Source organism: Ahaetulla prasina, chromosome 13, assembly GCF_028640845.1.
Source record: "Ahaetulla prasina isolate Xishuangbanna chromosome 13, ASM2864084v1, whole genome shotgun sequence".
Classification (NCBI taxonomy): domain Eukaryota; kingdom Metazoa; phylum Chordata; class Lepidosauria; order Squamata; family Colubridae; genus Ahaetulla; species Ahaetulla prasina.
The window spans coordinates 12,663,116-12,682,803 of NC_080551.1; the positions used below are offsets into that span (position 1 = coordinate 12,663,116).

Genomic DNA, 19,688 nt, shown 5'->3' on the forward strand with positions numbered 1-19,688 from the left:
TAGCTTGACCACAGCCAAATTCCATTGAGAAGAAATGGAAGCTCTCCTCCTAATTTGACATGAGCAAAATAAACCAGAGATATTTCATGTATCTCCAACTGCATAAACCAACGACTTGATCGCTCTCCATTAGCTTCCAAATCCTCCCCACACACAAAACATGATCGGGGGTGGTGGTGTTATTATTCTCTCCTTTCATCCCAAATTCGCTTTTTGCGGAGCTACGAGAATGTCCATGATGGCTTGCCATCTCCTAAAGCCCCTTCCTTACCTTCTTACCCCAACTTTCCTGCTAAGCTGACTATGAAGCTCCATTTCACAGTGTCTTGACAGAAGATGCGCCAGTCTTTTTGGGAGGTTGCTAATGGGAGAGGAATGTTGACCAAGAAAGGAAGAGGTAGAGGGGAGGTGCAGCTGTTTAAACGCCTTTTTTTAGCTGCTGAACAGATTCCAACCCTGGGTTTTCTCTCTCTCTCTCTCTCTCTTTTTTTTTTTTGGTAAGTTTATTGGGTAAAAATCAGTTGGCAAGCCAAGGCAATAAGGATGGGAGGGTGGATGGGGGGGAGAGAGAAACATGGGTGTGTGTGTGGGTAGGAGGAATCATCATAGATTGATCAGAGGGGACCCAGCCCCCTTCAGTTCATATTTCAGCTGGCTTCTACGCTACAACCCATGGAAAACATCCATTCCTCACGGAAGTGGCAAGAGATACAGATTGACCCAGGTTCACAGCAGAGGAAGTTAAACGTAAGAGAATATTTGGATTCTACTTTGTGCTTCGTCATAAACTCTCTGTGGAGCCTTTAGACATACCTCTCTCTTTCCTTGCCTTTAAGACCACCAGCGTGTCCAGAATCTGGGGGCAGATTGACCTACCCGATACAGGATTGATGAGAAGTTGGATTAGATCAGAACTGTAATATTCTTTACAAGTTCTTTACAAGAAGCAGGGGTAGGGGAGGAAGTGCAGCAAAAATCACTGTGAATTTATATATATATATATATATATATATATATATATATATATATATATATATATATATATATATATATATATATATACACATACATACATATACATATAAAAAAAAAGTAGGGGGACCACCTCCACTGAGATCATGGCTTTCAAGCCACTTCATTGGAATTGACAGCTGGGTCAATAGTTATCGACAGAATAGTTGTAATAGCTGTATCTGGTGTTTTGCATATCTAGAATTATTCCGGTGAGAATTTCTGGGATTTTTGTCTCCAAGGTATCCACTTCGTAAACTTTCTTCGCGTATGGCTGTTGCAGACATTTGTTTGGGTCCTCAAGATAAATTCCAGGACTCCCATTTGAAAAGGAAAGGAAATATGAAAACGATCAGGTAAACGGTACTAGATCCATTCTTGGTTTTCTTCGCAGCTGGGTGGGCGTTCCTCTGATGCTTCATTTGACCAGTAGGTGAAGTGAACCTTCTGAACGGTATATATTCCAAAACTGAAACATTTACACATAGGAGAGAATCGGGAACCTTGGGGTAAAATGAGATATCCTGGAGACAACAGAGGTTCTAGAATTGTTTAAAGCCAGAAGGGCAAGGTGGGGTCGGTGGTATTACGATGGTAGATGAGATCTTTTAAAAGGAAGTTACTCCTGGGGGAAATCATCCTGGAATAACAGGACCAATTGCCAGTTTAGTGCCCAATTAGGTATGCTTTCGTCAACTTTTCCTTTGTTGTTGTTATTCTATATTTCCAAATGAATTGAACTCTACCCAATAGCCAGAATCTAAAGGACACTGTAGGATTTGCAGTTCCATAATCTTAAGTTAAATATTGTTTTTTTTTTTCCCCCCTCGTGTTCTGTTTAATACTGTAGAAATATTTCAATCTCTCTCACGGTTTCCTTCTGCTTCTGGGATGTTATATTTTGAATAGCAGCAGCTACAGGAGCAAATGCTCTCCCACTCTCTCTCTCTCTCTCTTTCTCTCTCTCTGTATATAGCCTCAACTGCCTTACCTATGATTGAGGCTTTCCACGTTTCCCTTTAACTTGTCTCTTTCGATTTTGTTTGTTTCAGTGTTGTATGTATAGCAGGCACTTGAGTTTATATGAATATGTTGGCTTGAGGTCAAGGGAGAGGTAGGGTGGGGAGAAAAAAGACACAGCAACAACTTCGAAGCTTGGTCGCTGCTAGCCGAGGATGTCTAAGTAGATTGGAGTGGCTTTGCCCAGAGCATGAAGGAGCTTGTAGATTTCCTTAATGTTCAGCCTCTGCTGAGGTTCTCTCTGCCAGCATCCCAGCATGATATCATAAATTTCCTTGGGGCAAACCCGGGGCCTCTCCAGGACTCGGCCTTGGGTGATGCACTCAATGACCTGCAACAGGAAACACAGAGGATTAATTTCATGCATTGCCTGATTTATATATTTATTGATCTGTTACTTTTTAAAACCAAACTCCTTCCCACATCTGCAGGAGCTAAACAGAGGTTTCCAACCTTGAAGACTTTCAATGTCAACTGCCACCTTATACTGGCTTGTGTGATTAGCTACCATGCGGTGACAGTCTGCCGTGAACTCTAGGGATGGTGGATGGGAAGGGGAATGTTTTGGGGAAAGCGAAAGTAACTTCTGCATCTCCCCGAAATGATGCTTCAAGGTCACCTGGCTGGGAGAAGGATGCAGATGCATACCAACCAAGCTTGAAGTGACCATTTTGAAAACATCTTGCTGAACCCAAACGGTCATTGGGGTGGTGGGGGGCGTTAGCAATGGGAGGCAGTTAAGGGAGTGAAAAGATGAACTTAGGGTTTTGGTGAGCTTGTCTTCTAATACACTTGTAAATACAATTGTCTTTTAATGTGTCTTGTACTACACTTTGGTACACTTGTCTTCTAATAAAATTATACCTTTCTTGACAAATGGTGCCAAGGATCATTTCTATTTAGAGGTTTAAGTGCTAGCCGGTCTAACACTTTAAGACTTAAGGACTTCAACTCCCAGAATTCTGGGACTTGAAGTCCACAAGCCTTAAAATTGTCAAGGTTGCAGACCCCTGATACATTTCTAGATTTCTGTCATCAAGTATGATCTGTACCAACAATTCCTTGAACAGTCTTGGAAAATCCATAATTGTATGATGCCTTTTGGTTCTGGAGAAAAAGCTGAGCACTTCTACATGAAGCCATGGTTTATTTAAATCACTAGTGTTTTTGTTTTGTTTTGTTTTTGCAGAATACAGCAATCATCAAGGCTTTGTGGGCTAATTTCTGGCATATTTGCCCTTGTGTTCTTGTCTTTACCCATGCATTAGCAGCCTAGGATAAAAATCAAATCAAGAATATCCCAAGGAACCTCAAAGAATCCATGTATCACATTAAGCCTCAATTACCACTGGTAAAGAAAACAATAAACATTATGGCTCAGTACAGTGTGTGTTACCAGATTTTATGTCTTACACTCCAGCTGTTCTTTCTCCCATAAACCTTAATTAAAGCTATCACAATATCACAACTCAAACCATGTCCTAGCAGCACAGACTTTCTCTTGTTTTCATTTTTGGTTCCAATCAAAAACAAAGAATGGCAACTCCCAAAATTTGAAGTTAATCACAATTTGAATAATAAATTTGAATAATAAATAAATAAAATATCAGGGTTCCAAATAATAGACATATAGAAAGCAAAAACTCCGAGGCAGGTAGATTCCTCAAAGAATAACCTTATTGGATATATCATATGGGCACCTATCTGGTGAAAACCAACTCTGAAGGTTCCCATTGTTTCCACTTAATTAAAAGTAAAAATATGTAACTTTCTCAAAACAATTAGTCACGTGGCCCAATCACGGTGTGGCCTGGTTGCCTGGTGACATCACTCTGCCTTCCTCTGATCGGGTATGAGAATGACCTTGGTTCCCAAGAGAAAGTATTTTGTTTTGGCTACAGAATCCCAGCTATCTAAACCCCTCTCCTCCCTTATCACTCAGCTCCAGTGTGGCAACACTGAAGCTGTCAAAATGGCTTTGGTCAGGTCAACTTCAGGGTTGACAGACACACAACAGACCAAACCCAGAAACTGCCCATTTATACCCCAGGGTTCTATAAGTCGAAAGCCACCATTACTTTTCTGGAACCCTTTAAACCAAGTCATGAATTTGTGAAGAATATGAATATTCATAGACTGGAATAGGCAATAGATCAGCCAATGATCTATCAATCAATGGGGACTGTTTGGAAACTGAAACATAGTATTCGTTCGTATGGGGTCATAAGAGACAGTTTGGAGTCTGGGGGTGGCTTAAACTTGCTGAACTGTATATAAAAGTTGGTTTGGCCTCTGTAATGGGTGCCTCGGTATAATACATTAGCCTCTGTATCTCTCTACTCTGTAATGACTTGCTTCTATGAGTATTGCTTCTGTGTTCCTGATATTATATGCTGAATTCTGCTATATGGTATTGTGCATAAAGAAGTTTCTTATATGTAAAATGAATCCTGCTGACTTGTCTGATTGTGTGTGCTGCAACAAACTCTGACAGCATTTCAATTTCCTACCATTTTCAATGAATCTCTCGAGATCTGTATAGTTAAATTCGAGGCTGCATTCTCTTTCCCCTCACGTTATTCATGGGTATTCTACCATTTGTGTGTGTGTGTGTGTGTGTGTGTGTGTGTGTGTGTGTGTGTGTGTGTGTAGTATTTTAAATGGTGATGCCAGGGCTATCTCAAAAAACTTGAGGGAACCATACATTAGATACAATACAATGTATATAATGCATTACATCAATGCAATGCATTTAATGCATTTAGTGCATTAAATACAATGTATTTAATGCAAGATATCCAGTGTGGTCTAGTGGGTAAGGCACTAGGCTACAAAGCAAGAGACTTATGAATTCATGGTGCTCTTGGTCATCTAAAACCAGTTGGATGACCTTGGGCCTGTCACTCTCTCTTAGCCTGGGGAAAATAGGAGGAGGAACGTGTGCTGGATAAGTTCACTATCTTGAATTATTTGTAAAAATAATAAAGGAAGGATACAAATAAAAAAAAATAAGTAAAAATTAAGCCCAGGTATAGAGACCATTCTTCCAACAAACTGCCCATTTCTCATTTTTCAAAATTGGGAGAATTGAAGCAATATCACTTATATACCACTTCACCGTGTTTTATAGCCCTCTTTAAGCAGTTGACAGAGTCAGCCTATTGCCCTCAACAATCTGGATCCTCATTTTACTGACCTCGGAAAGATGGAAGGCTGCGTCAACCATGAGCCTGTCAGGATCAAACTGCTGGCAGTCGGCAGAATTAGCTTGCAATACTGCATTCTAACCACTGCGCCACTATGGCTCTTAGGGGAAGCAACTTCCCCTGAAATCCCAAAGAACCATTTGCAACCAGATTGGACAATGTGGACTTCCTTTGACTGCTGACCAACTAAAAGGAACAGCATGGATTGGTAATGTTAATGTTTCTTTTAGTCAAAATCTATATGCATGATACCTCTGTATTTGACAACTGGAACCAAGGCTGTTTTCCATATGTGAAGATCTCCCAGAGAATTACTCCAAAGCTCCAGACATCGCTCTCTGTGGTGAACTTCCGGTACATAATGCTTTCAGGAGGCATCCAGCGGATTGGCAGCATGGTGTGTCCTCCAACCTGCATTGACAAACATAAATGAAAACTGATTAGTGGATCCAGAAAAGAATCCACTTGCATACAACAACCAGCATCTTCCAGGTAACCTTGCCTCAGCCAGGAACTTCCATCATGAAATGCTAACTTATCACAAACAGGGAACCAGCAATAGCAATAGCACTTAGATTTATATACCACTTCATAGTGCTTGACAACACTCTCTGGGTGGATTTACAGTGTCAGCAGATTGCCCCTAATAATCAAGGTCCTCATTTTACCAACCTTGGGAGGATGGAAGGCTGAGTCAAACTTGAGCCAGTGAGAACTGAACTGCCGAACTGCTGGCAGCCAGCAGAAATAGCCTGTAATACAGCATTCTACCTTGAATGCGCCACCTTGAGCCCCATCAGGATCGAACTCCACTCTGTGAGCAGAGTTTGCCTGCAATTCTGCACTCTAACCACTGTGGCACCAGGACTCTTTCAGTACCAATGCACCCAGAAAAAGTTTTCTGGGCTAGCTTTCCAGGATCAGTAACTCAAATACCAAAAGCAATAGCACTTAGACTTATATACTGCTTCACAGTGCTTTACAGCCTTCTCTAAGTGGTTTTCAGAGTCAGCATATTGCCCCCAACAATCTGGGTCCTCATTTTATTGACCTCGGAAGGATGGAAGGCTGAGTTGATGAGAATCAAACTCCTTGGCAGCCAGCAGAATTGGTTTGCAGTACTATATTCTAACCACTGTGGCCCCAAATGACAAAATCATTTTAGATAAACATAGAAAGATTGGTTGCAATTTTTTTTAAGTCATGTTGGTCTCATTTGATGCAGGTTCTACAGATAGAACTTTCTCCAGAGAGTCATTCCTTTTTTTCTATTAGCTCATCCATTTCTATCCAAGATATTTTGATTTTTACTCTTCCTTTTTTTTTTCTTTCCAGGCAGATTTTTTCTGAAAGTAAAATGGGCAAAGCAGGGTCAACCCATTTGAAGCTCTCTTGCCAAAAAGATGAGCGACTTGCAGCTGCAGCCCTTAGAAGATGAGTTGGCTTTTATGTGCAGTGCAGTGATGACAGTCTAACCAGCAAGATTAAAGATTTGTTGTATGCCTCAGAAGCATCAATGCTTACACAGTTCTTGAAACATCTGCATCAATCCCTAACCCCGGGGGACGCTTGGAAAAGGGGAGCATTTTTTGCAACTGGTTTTTCTCTTTTTAGGTTGTTTCTGTGCACCAGGTGGATCCATTAGACAAGAAATATTGAAGGGTGAGGGTAAACGGGGGTGGTGGTGGAGCGAGGACTACTGAATTTCAAGCAGTAATTCAAAGGAATATTGCGGAATCAAACAGAAGTATCTAAAGTAGCGTGGGCTTAGTGAAGGAGCTCATGTTTCTTGGTTGAGTGGATTTTTTTTTTTTTAAGAGAGGTCTGTTTTTCACTCTCTTGGCTGGCTTCTGCCTACACAACATTGCTGATGAAGTTTGAAGTTTTGCACTGGTTTTATAATAAACTGATGCATTGGTTAATTAAGAACTGTCTGCCTATACAGAAGGAAGCTGTGTATACAGAAGGAAACTACCAGTTCTCTGATAGACAGGTCTAGATTAGGCACAAACTTTGAGCAGGGCTTCTAGCCAACAGCAGGTGGAAAGTGAATGTATACAACATGTCTTTGAAAAGCCATTATACTGTAATTCTAAGCACAGTCAGCAGATGGATGAGGAACCAAGCCTACTCCCCATCTCCACAGGTTAATGCAATGCCAAAATCCAGCTTTCGATTCTGCAATATTTTCCCTAGGCTTTTGATTTCAAGAATTTTTGAGAATTTGTTTTCAGCTTCTGTCTGCTTTGTTCCTGATTTTATTGTCTGCTGTCAGTGCTGTGTTTTCCGTGATTTTCCCTTTCCATACTTTCAAGCTTAACAGATTAACCACAGTACCTGTTCAGAAAAATGGCTCATTATCCGATTGATAATAGCAATAGCGCTTAGACTTATATACTAGTTCTACAGTGGTTTATACTCCTCTCTAAGTGATTTACAGTATCATCCTGTTGCTCCCAACAATCTGAGTCCTCATTTTACTGACCTCGGAAGGATGGAAAGCTGAGTCAACCTTGAGGAAGGAATCAAACTCCTAATTATTATTATTATTATTAATAATAATAATAATAATAATAATAATAATAATAGAGTTTATGAGTTTAACTCATAGAATCATCTGTTATGATGTCCTTCCTGTTGATGACTACTTCAGCTTCAATCACAACAATACACGAGCACACAATAGATTTAAGCTTAATGTGAACCGCTCTAATCTTGATTGTAGAAAATATGACTTCAGTAACAAAGTTGTTAATGCCTGGAATGCACTACCTGACTCTGTGGTCTCTTCCCAAAATCCCCAAAACTTTAACCTAAGACTGTCTACTGTTGACCTCACCCCATTCCTAAGAGGTCTGTAAGGGGCGGTGCATAAGAGCACCAACGTGCCTACCGTTCCTGTCCTAATGTTCCCTTTGGTTGGATCCAATTTTATATAATCATTACATTATATATATGCTTATATATCATATAGTTATTTCATGCTTATGCTTGTATATACAGTTGTGACAAAATAAATAAATAAAATAGAGTGTGGGGGCACAGTGGTTAGAATGTAGTACTGCAGGCTAACTCTGCTCACATTGACTGGAATAATTACTGGTATTATAATATAATTATTATCAGTAATAATTATCAGTTATATTGATAATAATCAACCCTTGGGATTGAATGGAAGTTTGGCAAGCCAGGGTGGCTGCAGGCGATTGGAGAGAGTTGAACAGTGAAACACACTCTCACATGCCACAAGTCACCCATGGTCATTTCAGCCATATTTTTGGTCTTCGTGCTGAATGAGAACTGTCAGAAAAGGAATATGATTTTTTTTCTGCGTTGCTAGGATGCTCCGATTCTTCAACCACTGCACAGTTTCACAAATGGTTCCCAATTGTTTTTCCCCCTCCTCTTATGTAGAGATATAATTCAGCTGACCAAATGATCACAATGGAATATGTGCCTCCTCTGTCACAACTCTTGTCCGATGGACCCCTGTCTTCCTCCATATGTTTGACCCCCATCCTGGCTATGTTTTAAAAAGCCTTGAAAACCTGGCTACTTTGAAGAAGTTGCTGGAACTGGATATGTCTAGTTTAATGAAAAGAAGGAGTAGGGGAGACATGTTAGCAGGGTTCCAATATCTCGGGGCTGCCACAAAGAAGAGGGAGTCAAGCTCTTCTCCAAAGCACCTGAGGGCAGGACAAGAAGCAATGGGTGGAAACTAATCAAGGAGAGAAGCAACTTAGAACTAAGGAGAAATTTCCTGACAGTTAGAACAATTAACCAGTGGAATAACTTGCCTCCAGAAGTTGTGAATGCTCCAACACTGGAAGTTTTCAAGAAGATGTTGGATAACCATTTGTCTGAAGTGGTGTAGGGTTTCCTGCCTAAGCATGGGGCTGGACTAGAAGACCCCCAAGGTCCCTTCCAACTCTGTTATTCTATTCTATTCTATTTCTGTTCTGTCCGATTTTTTTAAAAAATTTCTTTTTTAAATTCTGGTCTTTCTTCTAACACTTGCCTGGTAGAGTTGGGCATCTTTATAAATTTCTAAATAAGTAAATAATTAAACCTGTCAAGTCAAAGTAGGAAGATGTTTGCTCAATAATTCTAGCCCAACATAATCAACTTTTTTTCCAGAGACCATTTGCTGACTAGTGCCCCTCTTCAAATTATAAATCAACTTGATTCAACATCTTAGAACAGATGGAAAAAGTGGCATTTTTGCCGACCATCCAGACATGGCAAGTTCTGGTTGTGTTACAGTAAATTTATTGCTTCAACTTGTTGAAGGTTAATGAAGATTAACATGGTTCAGTGAACATAAACATAAATGGAGGTCAAAGATTATGAAACTCATCAGAATTCAAGACGGAGGCTGTATCACAGAGAGTTGAAAAAGACAGAAAGTTGAAAAAGGTAGACCTGACACATTCATAAACACTCCTTACTTATTTAGTGATTAAATAAATGAAAAAAAGCACCACATCCTGCCAATGTTTCACTGTTTCTTTCACAATACTCTCAAATAATTTACTAAGATTGTATTACTATTCTTCTTCTCTTCTCTTCCTTATCCTTCCTCTTCCTATTATTCTTCCTACTAGTACCTATCTCTTCCCACTTATTACCATAACCATGTTGCTTATAGCTTTCAATTATATTGTTTTTATTTGTTTCCTAGTGCGGTTTGATAGCTTATTAGTAACCTTGACTATCACTAAGTGTTATATCTTTTTATTCTTGATGAATGTATTTTATTCTCCTTATGTACACTGAGAGCATATGCACCAAAGACAAATTCCTTGCATGTCCAATCACACTTGGCCAATAAAGAATTATTCTATTCTATTCACATGAGAAAATAAAATAAAGCTACCTAATAAGGTCATTAGGTAGACCTTATTAGATCTTAAATGTAAGGCATGAAATTCACAGAATGAGTATTTCACTAGTTTTTTTAAAAAGTATGCTTTATGCCGAGATACTATTATTTAGAAGTGAGAAGAATTCATTATCTTTCAGAGCAAGTAGGCAAAAGGACAGCATGAACAGGGAGATTAAAACGATATTTACTAAAAAAAAGATGTCCTATTTATATCAATGTTGTTTTTAAAAAATCCAGTTGACCTTAAGGAAGCTTACTGCCAAATACATTTATTCCTGATTGCAATTTTCTTTCAATCCTATTTATGCCTACGAAATTGCTATGGAATTCAGTAGGTTTCACTTCCAGGTACAGAAGAAATGTGACATACTATAAGGGGGGAAATGTAACAACTTCAGAGAATAAGATGACAGCATAACTTAAATATCCTTATACACATAAAAGTCCCACACAGATCTGTGAGACCCACTCCTAGATTTATGTAGGATTATTGCAGTTTATTGCTTTACAGACCATTAAAAGGAAAAAGATTCACACAGAGAACATTTAAATTAAATAATGTAGAATTACAGGAGAAGAACTAATCTGACAGATAAAACAGAAACCTGTAATCTTTTCATGATATTAATATAACACCAGAAGACAAAAAGCTGAGTAGTAAATGTCAGGCGTAAGATAGCGTGTGTCAGAACCAGTAAAGAAAGAAATATTAGAAGAAAGCATATTTGAAAAGCAACGTAAAGCACATCCATCTGGAACAATGTAAAACATAAAATCTAGTTTCAAAATGAGAAAGAAACTGGACAACTTAAGTCTTGTGGAAAGGCTGGAGAAATAAAATATGCTTGAAACAAGCTCCCGACCTCAGGAGAGAAAAAAAATGAACATATAATTGAAAATAAGTGAGACCTTCACTATGAGTTTACCTTTTCTGCGATGGGGTTTATTTTTGAATGCCATTACATTGTTTTTTTATTTTTTTTATTGTGTATGTTTGTTTGGGTTTAACCCAGTGGTGAAATCCCAAAAAAAATTACTACCAGTTCTATGGGCATGGTTTGGTGGGCGTGATGTGGCTTGGCGTGCGTGGCTTGGTGGACATGGCAGGGAAGGATACTGCAAAATCTCCATTCCCTACCCACTCCTGGGGGAAAGATATTGCAAAATCTCCATTCCCATTCCACTCTGGGGCTAGCCAGAAGTGGTATTTGCTGGTTCTCTGAACTACTCAAAATTTCTGCTACCGGTTCTCCAAACTGCTCAAAATTTCCGTTACTGGTTCTCTAGAACTTGTCAGAACCTGCTGGGTTTCACCCCTGGTTTAATCCTATCTATGTTGCTCACATTGCAATGAGCAAGGATGTACATTCAATTTTGCAGCTGCTAAGATTGTTGGCCGAGCATGTACAAAAACAGCCAGGGAAATAATTGAAGTATGGGAAATGGGCCCCTTATTAGTCAACAGGAGAGCTAATTTACCACTAGTTTATTAGGAGCCAAGGACTTCGCAGCACAAGGAAACAACTTGTTATTAGGAAACAACTTAATAGGTGGCCATCGACACACCAATCAGCAAATAAAAAGCCACACACAACCAGGCACCACATAAATGCGATGCATAGAATAGCTCAATGCACACATTCCGTTAGAGGGAAGTTCCCTGAGGATTGTCTCAAGCATGAGTTCAAAACTCAGAAGACTAAACCTTTGGTCCCAACTGACCCAGATTAGATCCTAGGTGGGTATCAGAGTCACAGATGTGAAGCAGAGGACTATATAAATTAATTAAATAAATGCCAGAGAAACAATAACAGCAACAAATAGTATAAAATGGTCACAAGGTTTAGGAAGGATTTAATTCCTTCTGCACAAAAAGTATTTATTCATTTTTTGATCCATTCATTTGCTCATTCATTTGTTCATTCATTCATTTGCAAAGTCATGCATTTTGTAACAGGTATTAAAAAAAGAAATCGCATATAAATTTGTTACCCAGCATAAAATATTATAAGCAAGGCTCAACCATTCTCATGAGGAAGCAGAAAGTGGGTCTGATTGTTAAAAGAACAGAAGGTTGAGCTTTTTGTAATTGTAGGTCCTTGTGTTTCACAGATGAGGAAAATGAGGCTTGGGGAAATGATTGTAAGTGAAACACACCTTAGACACATGAAAAAAATCAGAATGTGTTGTCTTCCGGGACTGACACACTGTTTTCAGAGATATTCTTTTTTTTTCCCCATAGAAGAAGTACTTCTTTTCTGGTAATATTGTACTGCCAACTAGAGCATACAAAACATTTGCTAGACCAATTCTTGAATACAGCTCATCTGTCTGGAACCCGCACTGCATATTGGACATTAATACAATTGAGAGAGTCCAGAGATATTCACCAGAAGAGTCTTCCACTCCTCTGCTCGCAACAGAATACCTTATGCCACCAGGCTTGAAATTTTGGGTTTAAACAACTTAGAACTATGCCGCCTTCGGTCTGACCTAAGCGTAGTACATAAAATGATCTGCTACAACGTCCTACCTGTCAATGACTACTTCAGCTTCAACCATAACAATACACAAGCACACAGTAGATACAAACTTAAGATAAACAGCTCCAAACTCAATCGCAGAAAATACGACTTCAGCAACAGAGTGGTCAATGCCTGGAATGCACTACCTGACTCTGTGGTTTCTTCCCTAAACCCAGAGGTGGCACACTACCGTGCCAGTGACCAGAGAAAATGTGTATTGCCAAAGGCTCTGGAAGAAAACTGCAGAGTTAAGCAATCCTTGGAGAAGAACTGCCTTTATTTCCCCCTCTTTTATAGAGCCAATTTACATTTCATGTCCTTGGCCCAGGAGAGAATCATTATGCATTTCTGATACATGGAATCTGAGCATTTGCACTAGTCAATCAATCAATCAATCAATCTGGAGGCCTTTTTGTTTTTAGAGGGGGGGGGAGAGAGAAAGAAAGTGAAAGAAGAAAGAAAAAGAAAGAAGGAAAGAAGAAAGAAAGAAAGAGAGAGAGAGAGAGAGAGAAAGAGAAAGAAAGAAAGAAAGAAAGGAGGGAGGGAGGGAGGGAGGGAGGGAGGGAGGAGGAAAAAAAGAAAGGTAGTTAGTTAGTTAGTTAGTTAGGTAGGTAGGTAGGTAGGTAGGTAGGTGGAGGTAGGAATTTCAGGTTCTTGCAGTAGCAGTGATTGATGTGAGCTAGGAATAAAAAATGAGAATGCGAAGTTGGACATTAGTTCTGGTCCATGTGGTTCCACTCTATACTAAAGGTAAATTTGCTGGTTTTAAAAGATAAGCTTGCACAGATTGTGGTCAATTCTTCTTAATCAATTGCTTTGCCACTCAGAAGCATGTCAAGTCATCATGCATGGAAGAGACTTGTTAAGGTGATAGAAACAGCTTCCACACATTTTCTGGAGCCATTTTTGATGAGCAGAATGAAAGACTCTTGCCATTCTCCCTTTTAAAGACAGGGTGCCCTGCACCTTTATGAGGTACTTTGAAGGGACACATTGCTTAAACTATGACATATTCTACTGGATATAGACAAAAGCTTCACTTCAAGGAGGCATTTCAAAGAGATCCTTTCCTCACATATCTGACAAACTGATTCTCAAAGATTTACAAAGGTATATTCTCCGCATAAAACGCAACAAGTACTCCAAGTAAATTTGCAACATAGATTTGTTGAAAAATATTAGGCTACTGACACTTTACTTCCTTCCTTAAAGGAACCAAGCCTTGAATTTCCTTGGATAATTGTCCTTCATCTAAGATACTAGTAATTTAACAGCCATAGTGGCACAATGGTTAGAATGCAATATTGCAGGCTAACTCTGCCGACTGCCAGCAGTTTGATCCTGATTGGCTCAAAAAAATTTTTATTGAAAAAGTTTTAAAAAAACAAAGACATTTTCCCCCCTTTTTTCCCCCCTCCCTCCCAGAAAACCCCCTTCCCCCCTCCCTTCCCCCCCCCCCGGCTTCCCGGGTCAATCACAAGGTATTGTTATACATAAACCAAACATAGAATAAAATTTTCCCTTCCAATCCAATTAACCTCATCCAAAGCTTTTCATCTCCCAACCCCCTCCCCATTACATAAAATAACTTCCTAATTATTCAAAGGCAATCTGATATTTCTTAATCTGATATCTGTTTTGTAGATAATCAATCCATTTTTTCCATTCAATTAAATATCTTTCCTGCGTATTGTCTTTTTAAAAAGCTGAGATTTTAGCCATCTCAGCCAAATTAATGACTTTCAGTATCCATTCTTCTATTGTAGGTACCTCTTCTTTCTTCCAGTATTGTCCAATCAACAGTCTTGCTGCTGTTATTAAATTCAGAATTAGTTTAGTCTCAATCCCTGTACAATCCGTTATAATTCCCAAAAGGAAAGTGACTGGCTCAAAATTGACTCAGCCTTCCATCATTCTGAAGTCAGTAAAATGAGGACCCATATTGTTGGGGGCAATAGGCTGACTCTGTAAACCCGTTTCGAGAGGGCTGTAAAGTACAAGATATAAATACAAGAAGCACTATGGGTGGGAGATCGTCAGTAATTCCTTGAAGATAATGCTAGCCTGTATTAAAATCAGCAGTAGGTACAAATCATCTTTTAAAATTCTTGGCCAAATTTGTGGACTAAAAATAAATTCCCCCAATAATTAATTATTGGGAATATTACGCATCAACATCTTATTATGCAGCTATTGAAAGAGCTCAACAGGAGGCGTTGTCTCTTGATGTCTTATTTGGCTTGAGTAAAATTAATAGAAGCAAGCTGTTATAGAGAAGAGCGGAGAATGAAAAACAAGATCTGGCCACAGGATCATTAAATAACTAAAATTTCTCTCTGGATGTATTTAAAACTTATGATAACATGTCACAAGTTCATAGATTTCAGGAAGGAGGTAAAAATTAATAGTACAGGCTGAAATTGTGAGATGTTATGTGTTTAAGGAAAATGCAATACAACTAGAAAGCAGCATTGATCCAGATAGATAATAGATAGATGTATTAAGTAGCAGAATGGCCATAAACCAAACAGATAACAAAATCAGCAGAAACTATGCAATAATTAAGAGGAAGAATGCCATGCATGCAAGCAAGCAAGCTAAAAGTATAGATATTGTGAATTATCCTAAGCATAAAACTAAGGCCTGCAATTCCTAAAAGACAAAATAAAACAACACTTTTTTGATTCAGTTGTATTGTTCTTGTACTATGGTCCACAATGCTGAAATTGAGTTAATTTGCAAGATGACACACATCCCATTGTTTTCTTTTCTGTCCCTTTCCTATGTTAGGTTTGCTTTTATTCTACAGTTTTGAGTAATCTTAATGAATCATTAAGAAGCTGCCAATTACCTATTGCAAATGAAGAGGTGTAGATTGGCAGGGATTATTGCTAAAGACTGTAACCTCAAAAGAGGCCAAGATAAATCATTTCAGCTCTACAATAGATCCACACTTAAGGATTGCCACCTACATCCAATGATAGTCATAACTAACAACTTGGTAGATAATTAATGTCTTCATCACACAGGAGGGAGGGAGGGAGAAGGAAGGAAGGAGAGAATGAAGGAAGTTTTGCAGCCATATTGTAAACTTCCAGATTATTTTCTGAAGATCATTCCAGTGGTTCTTGTATGGATAAAATAAGCTTTAATGTGGCCAGACGATCACCATATCAGGGTTAGGGTTAAGGCCTAGAGAAAAATTAGCAACTCCAGGAAATATTTGGTTGAAAAGTCTTATTCCTAAAACCAACAGCTCGAGTGGAAATGATGTTGGGTCCATAAACTTTTGGTTAATGTGAAATTATGCCTGACAACTTCCTTAAAGTGTGTAAGCATATCCTTGAATTTACTTAAGTAAGCTGTGGTTACCAATTGTTCTCAGCCCTTATTCGATACTGTACAGAAATAATCAACATGGAATTATTTGAACCTTTTATATATTGGTAATTCACGGTGGCTCAGGGTCTAGATGTTGAGCTTGTCGATCGAAAGGTCGGCAGCTCGGCGGTTCGAATCCCTAGTGCTGCTGTGTAACGGGGTGAGCTCCTGTTATTTGTCCCAGCTTCTGACAACCTAACAGTTTCGAAAGCACATAAAAATGCAAGTAGAAAAAATAGATTCCACCTTGATGGGAAGGTAACAGCGTTCCGTGCGCCTTTGGCGTTGAGTCATGCCGGCCACATGACCACGGAGATGTCTTCGGACAGCGCTGGCTCTTCGGCTTTGAAACGGAGATGAGCACTGCCCCCTAGAGTCGGCAACGACTAGCACGTATGTGCGAGGGGAACCTTTACCTTTACCTTTAATTATTTGATACAACATTGCATATGTTGACAGAATATAACTATGGCATTCAAGTATTATCCCATAATACATAGTCTATATGCAATGTCCATGAAGGGTGTCCATAAATGTGTGCAGGTGCAAATTCCAACTAGTACTATGTATGGTGCTTGGTAAAATGTTGTCAAACCTCAATAGTGGGCACAAGTAGACAAGATATATTAAGTGATAAGGCAACACACTCTACCTTATAAAACCCTAAAAGACCCATCACCCACATCAATCCTAATACAAATTGTATAGAAATATATAATTATTGGAATTCATTGTTGGAATGTATTTCTATGCAACAACTACAGTAGCATTCAGCCAGTAGATGGCAGTATTTAGAAGTTTGGATCTATGGCATATACTCTATGCTCTTTTGTTCTGAATGGAGTTTCCTGTTTCCTGTTACAGTTATATAGTTGAGCAGTAAAGCACATGGTGACTGTACACATACTTTGCTCTGTGGTGATCTATATAAACAGAATTTCTAACAATAATTGCATAGAAATGTATAATTTTAAGAAGCTATCAATGCCTTTATCACATCTTCATAGATTTACCAATCTCAACATTTATTTATTTCTCATTTACCTGTCTAGAATAATTACACCTTAGAAGTTTGGAGGGTCAGTAATTAAATAAAGATATAGAGGAGAACAACCAAATGCAAAATAAATACACCCTATATTGTGCCACAATTTGCTAGCAGCACTCTTTAGAAGCCACAAAATATATGCTGTTGTATTACTGTTGATCTCATTGTCCTTTTCCAGCTAACATCTTCACTCTTCTTAACACTCACTGTCTTTCTCCCAGACTGATTCTGGACCATACTACTGTCAACCAATTTCTAAATGACATTAGTATGATGTTGAATTAAGCAAATTCTCCATTCAATGCACATACACACCCAGAGAGAAGCATAAAACCCTCTGGATGCTACATAAAAGCAGTTCTGCCTTGGCATTCATTACCATAATATTTAAATGTTATTGGACTTAATTGTGTTGAAATCTCTTTTCTTTCAGATGCAAAAAGCATGGATTGGAAGTCAAAAGAAGAACTGGGGAACACCATATAAGCAACAGCCTTGGACATTTTCTACTGTATTAATTTGGTCTTTGTAAGTCCTGAAGACCATATAGTTGACACCTACAGGGTCATATAATGATAAGATTTAAAAGCAATGGCCACTTCAGAATGACAAAACAAGATCATAAATATCTTCTTTGATGGATTTGTTCAAGGTTCATTTCATCTAATGTCCTGCTTTAAAAGGCCGGTTGTCATGTGCGTTTACACATTTATAAATAGAGCATAACAGTACTGAATTATGGGTACAGACAATTATTTTCTATATGGAATGGCTTAGATATGTCTATGTAGATAAAGAGCTCATTTCTGAAATCTTTCTCTGAATTACCCAAAGCATGAGTATTCCTAGGAATATTTTATAGGAAAGTTAGACAATAGAATCATAGGGGTGGAAGGGACCTCAGAGGTCTTCTAGTCCAGGAGTCGGCAACCTCAAAGAGCCACAAAGGTCTTAACTGGAAGCCCCTAGTTCAATTCTGGCGCTGACCGGAAGTCCGGTTCCCCCACCATAGTGTCTCCTCCTAGTGTGACATCCTTTTTCCTCTGCCAACCAGAAGTTCGGTTCCCCCACTATAGAGTCTCCTCCTAGCGCGGCATCCTTTTTCCTCTGTCTGTCCGAAACAAAAGCCCTATCAATTGTGGAGCTGACGGGCAACAGGGAGCCGCAGCAAAAGGATGAAAGAGCCACATGCAGCTCCAGAGCCATGGGTTGCTGACCCCTGTTCTAGTCCAACACCCTGCTCAAGGCATGAGACCCTATAACATTCTAGTCAAATGGTTGTCCAGTCTATTTTTGAAAACCTTCAGTGATGGAGCATCTACAACTCCAGGAGGCAAGTTCTTCCATTGATTAATTATTCTCGCTGTAAAGGAAATTTCTCTTAAGTTCTAGGTTGGATTTTGTCCTACCTTCTGGTGTTTTGGAGAACAAGTCAACCCTTTTTTCTCTGTGACAACCCCTCAAGTATGGGAAGACAATTATCATCTTCTCTAATCCTTCTCTTCAATAGGCTAGACATACCTAGCTCCTTCAATCCTTCATCATATGATTTACCCTCCAGGCCTCTTATCATCTTTGTTGCTCTTCTTTGCACACTCTCTGGGGCCTCAACATCCAGAAAGTGTGCAGGGAAGAGTAATAAAAATTAAATGGTCTTTGGGTTATTCTTGTAATTTGAAAGTACTCAGAACTTAGTACTTAGAACTGCAGAAAAAACAATTACTATCAACTTGCCTTCCATTGAGGACCTGTACACTGCACGAGTCAAAAAGAGGGCTGTGAAAATATTTACAGATCCCTCACATCCTGGACATAAACTGTTTCAACTCCTACCCTCAAAATGACACTATAGAGCACTGCACACCAGAACAATTAGACACAAGGACAGTTTTTTCCCGAAGGCCATCACTCTGCTAAACAAATAATTCCCTCAACACTGTCAAACTATTTACTAAATCTGCACTACTATTAATCTGCTCATTGTTTCCACCACCCATCTCCTTCCACTTATGACTGTATGACTGTAATTGTTGCTTGTATCCTTACGATTTATATTGATTGTTTCCTAGTATGATTTGATTGCTTATTAGTGCCCTGTGACTCTCATTAAGTGTTGTACCTTTTGATTCTTGACAAATGTATCTTTTCTTTTTATGTACACTGAGAACATATGCACCAAAGACAAATTCCTTGTGTGTCCAATCACACTTGGCCAATAAAGTATTCTATTCTATTCTATTCTATTCTATTCTATTCTATTCTATTCTATTCTATTCTATTCTATTCTATCCTATCCTATCCTATCCTATTCTTTTTCAGGCACTTGTGTAGTGTGCTATTGGTGACAACAGCATCATCATTTAACCAAGATATCAGAAATACAAAATCTATTAAGTACCAGAAAATGCACAAGTGCACAAACAGCACTCCTACAAGACAATTGGGTAATTTTACATGAACAGCAAAATAATATCATCAGATTTTGTAATCTCATATGGTTTGGGATGTTTCTTTCTTCTTCTTTTTGCAGCAGATCCAAAGACTGTCAAGGGTTAATCTATAGTTGTGTTATTAGCAGCAAACTATGTAATTGTCCTACTAATATAATCCAC

General features: G+C 38.9%; 1 protein-coding gene across 1 annotated transcript in view; it reads right to left on the reverse strand.

Annotated features, from left to right (window-relative positions):
- Nucleotides 1-1,100: 1,100 nt before the first annotated feature.
- NTRK3 (neurotrophic receptor tyrosine kinase 3) overlaps nucleotides 1,101-19,688 on the reverse strand; it is a 517,214-nt gene continuing 498,626 nt past the window's right edge. Inside the window, exons 17-18 of the mRNA XM_058156317.1 lie at nucleotides 5,490-5,648; nucleotides 1,101-2,362 (exon numbers count right to left, since the gene is read on the reverse strand). Coding sequence (XP_058012300.1) covers nucleotides 2,177-2,362; nucleotides 5,490-5,648 — 345 coding nt within the window. The 3' untranslated portion in view covers nucleotides 1,101-2,176. The remainder of the gene's footprint in view (nucleotides 2,363-5,489; nucleotides 5,649-19,688) is intronic.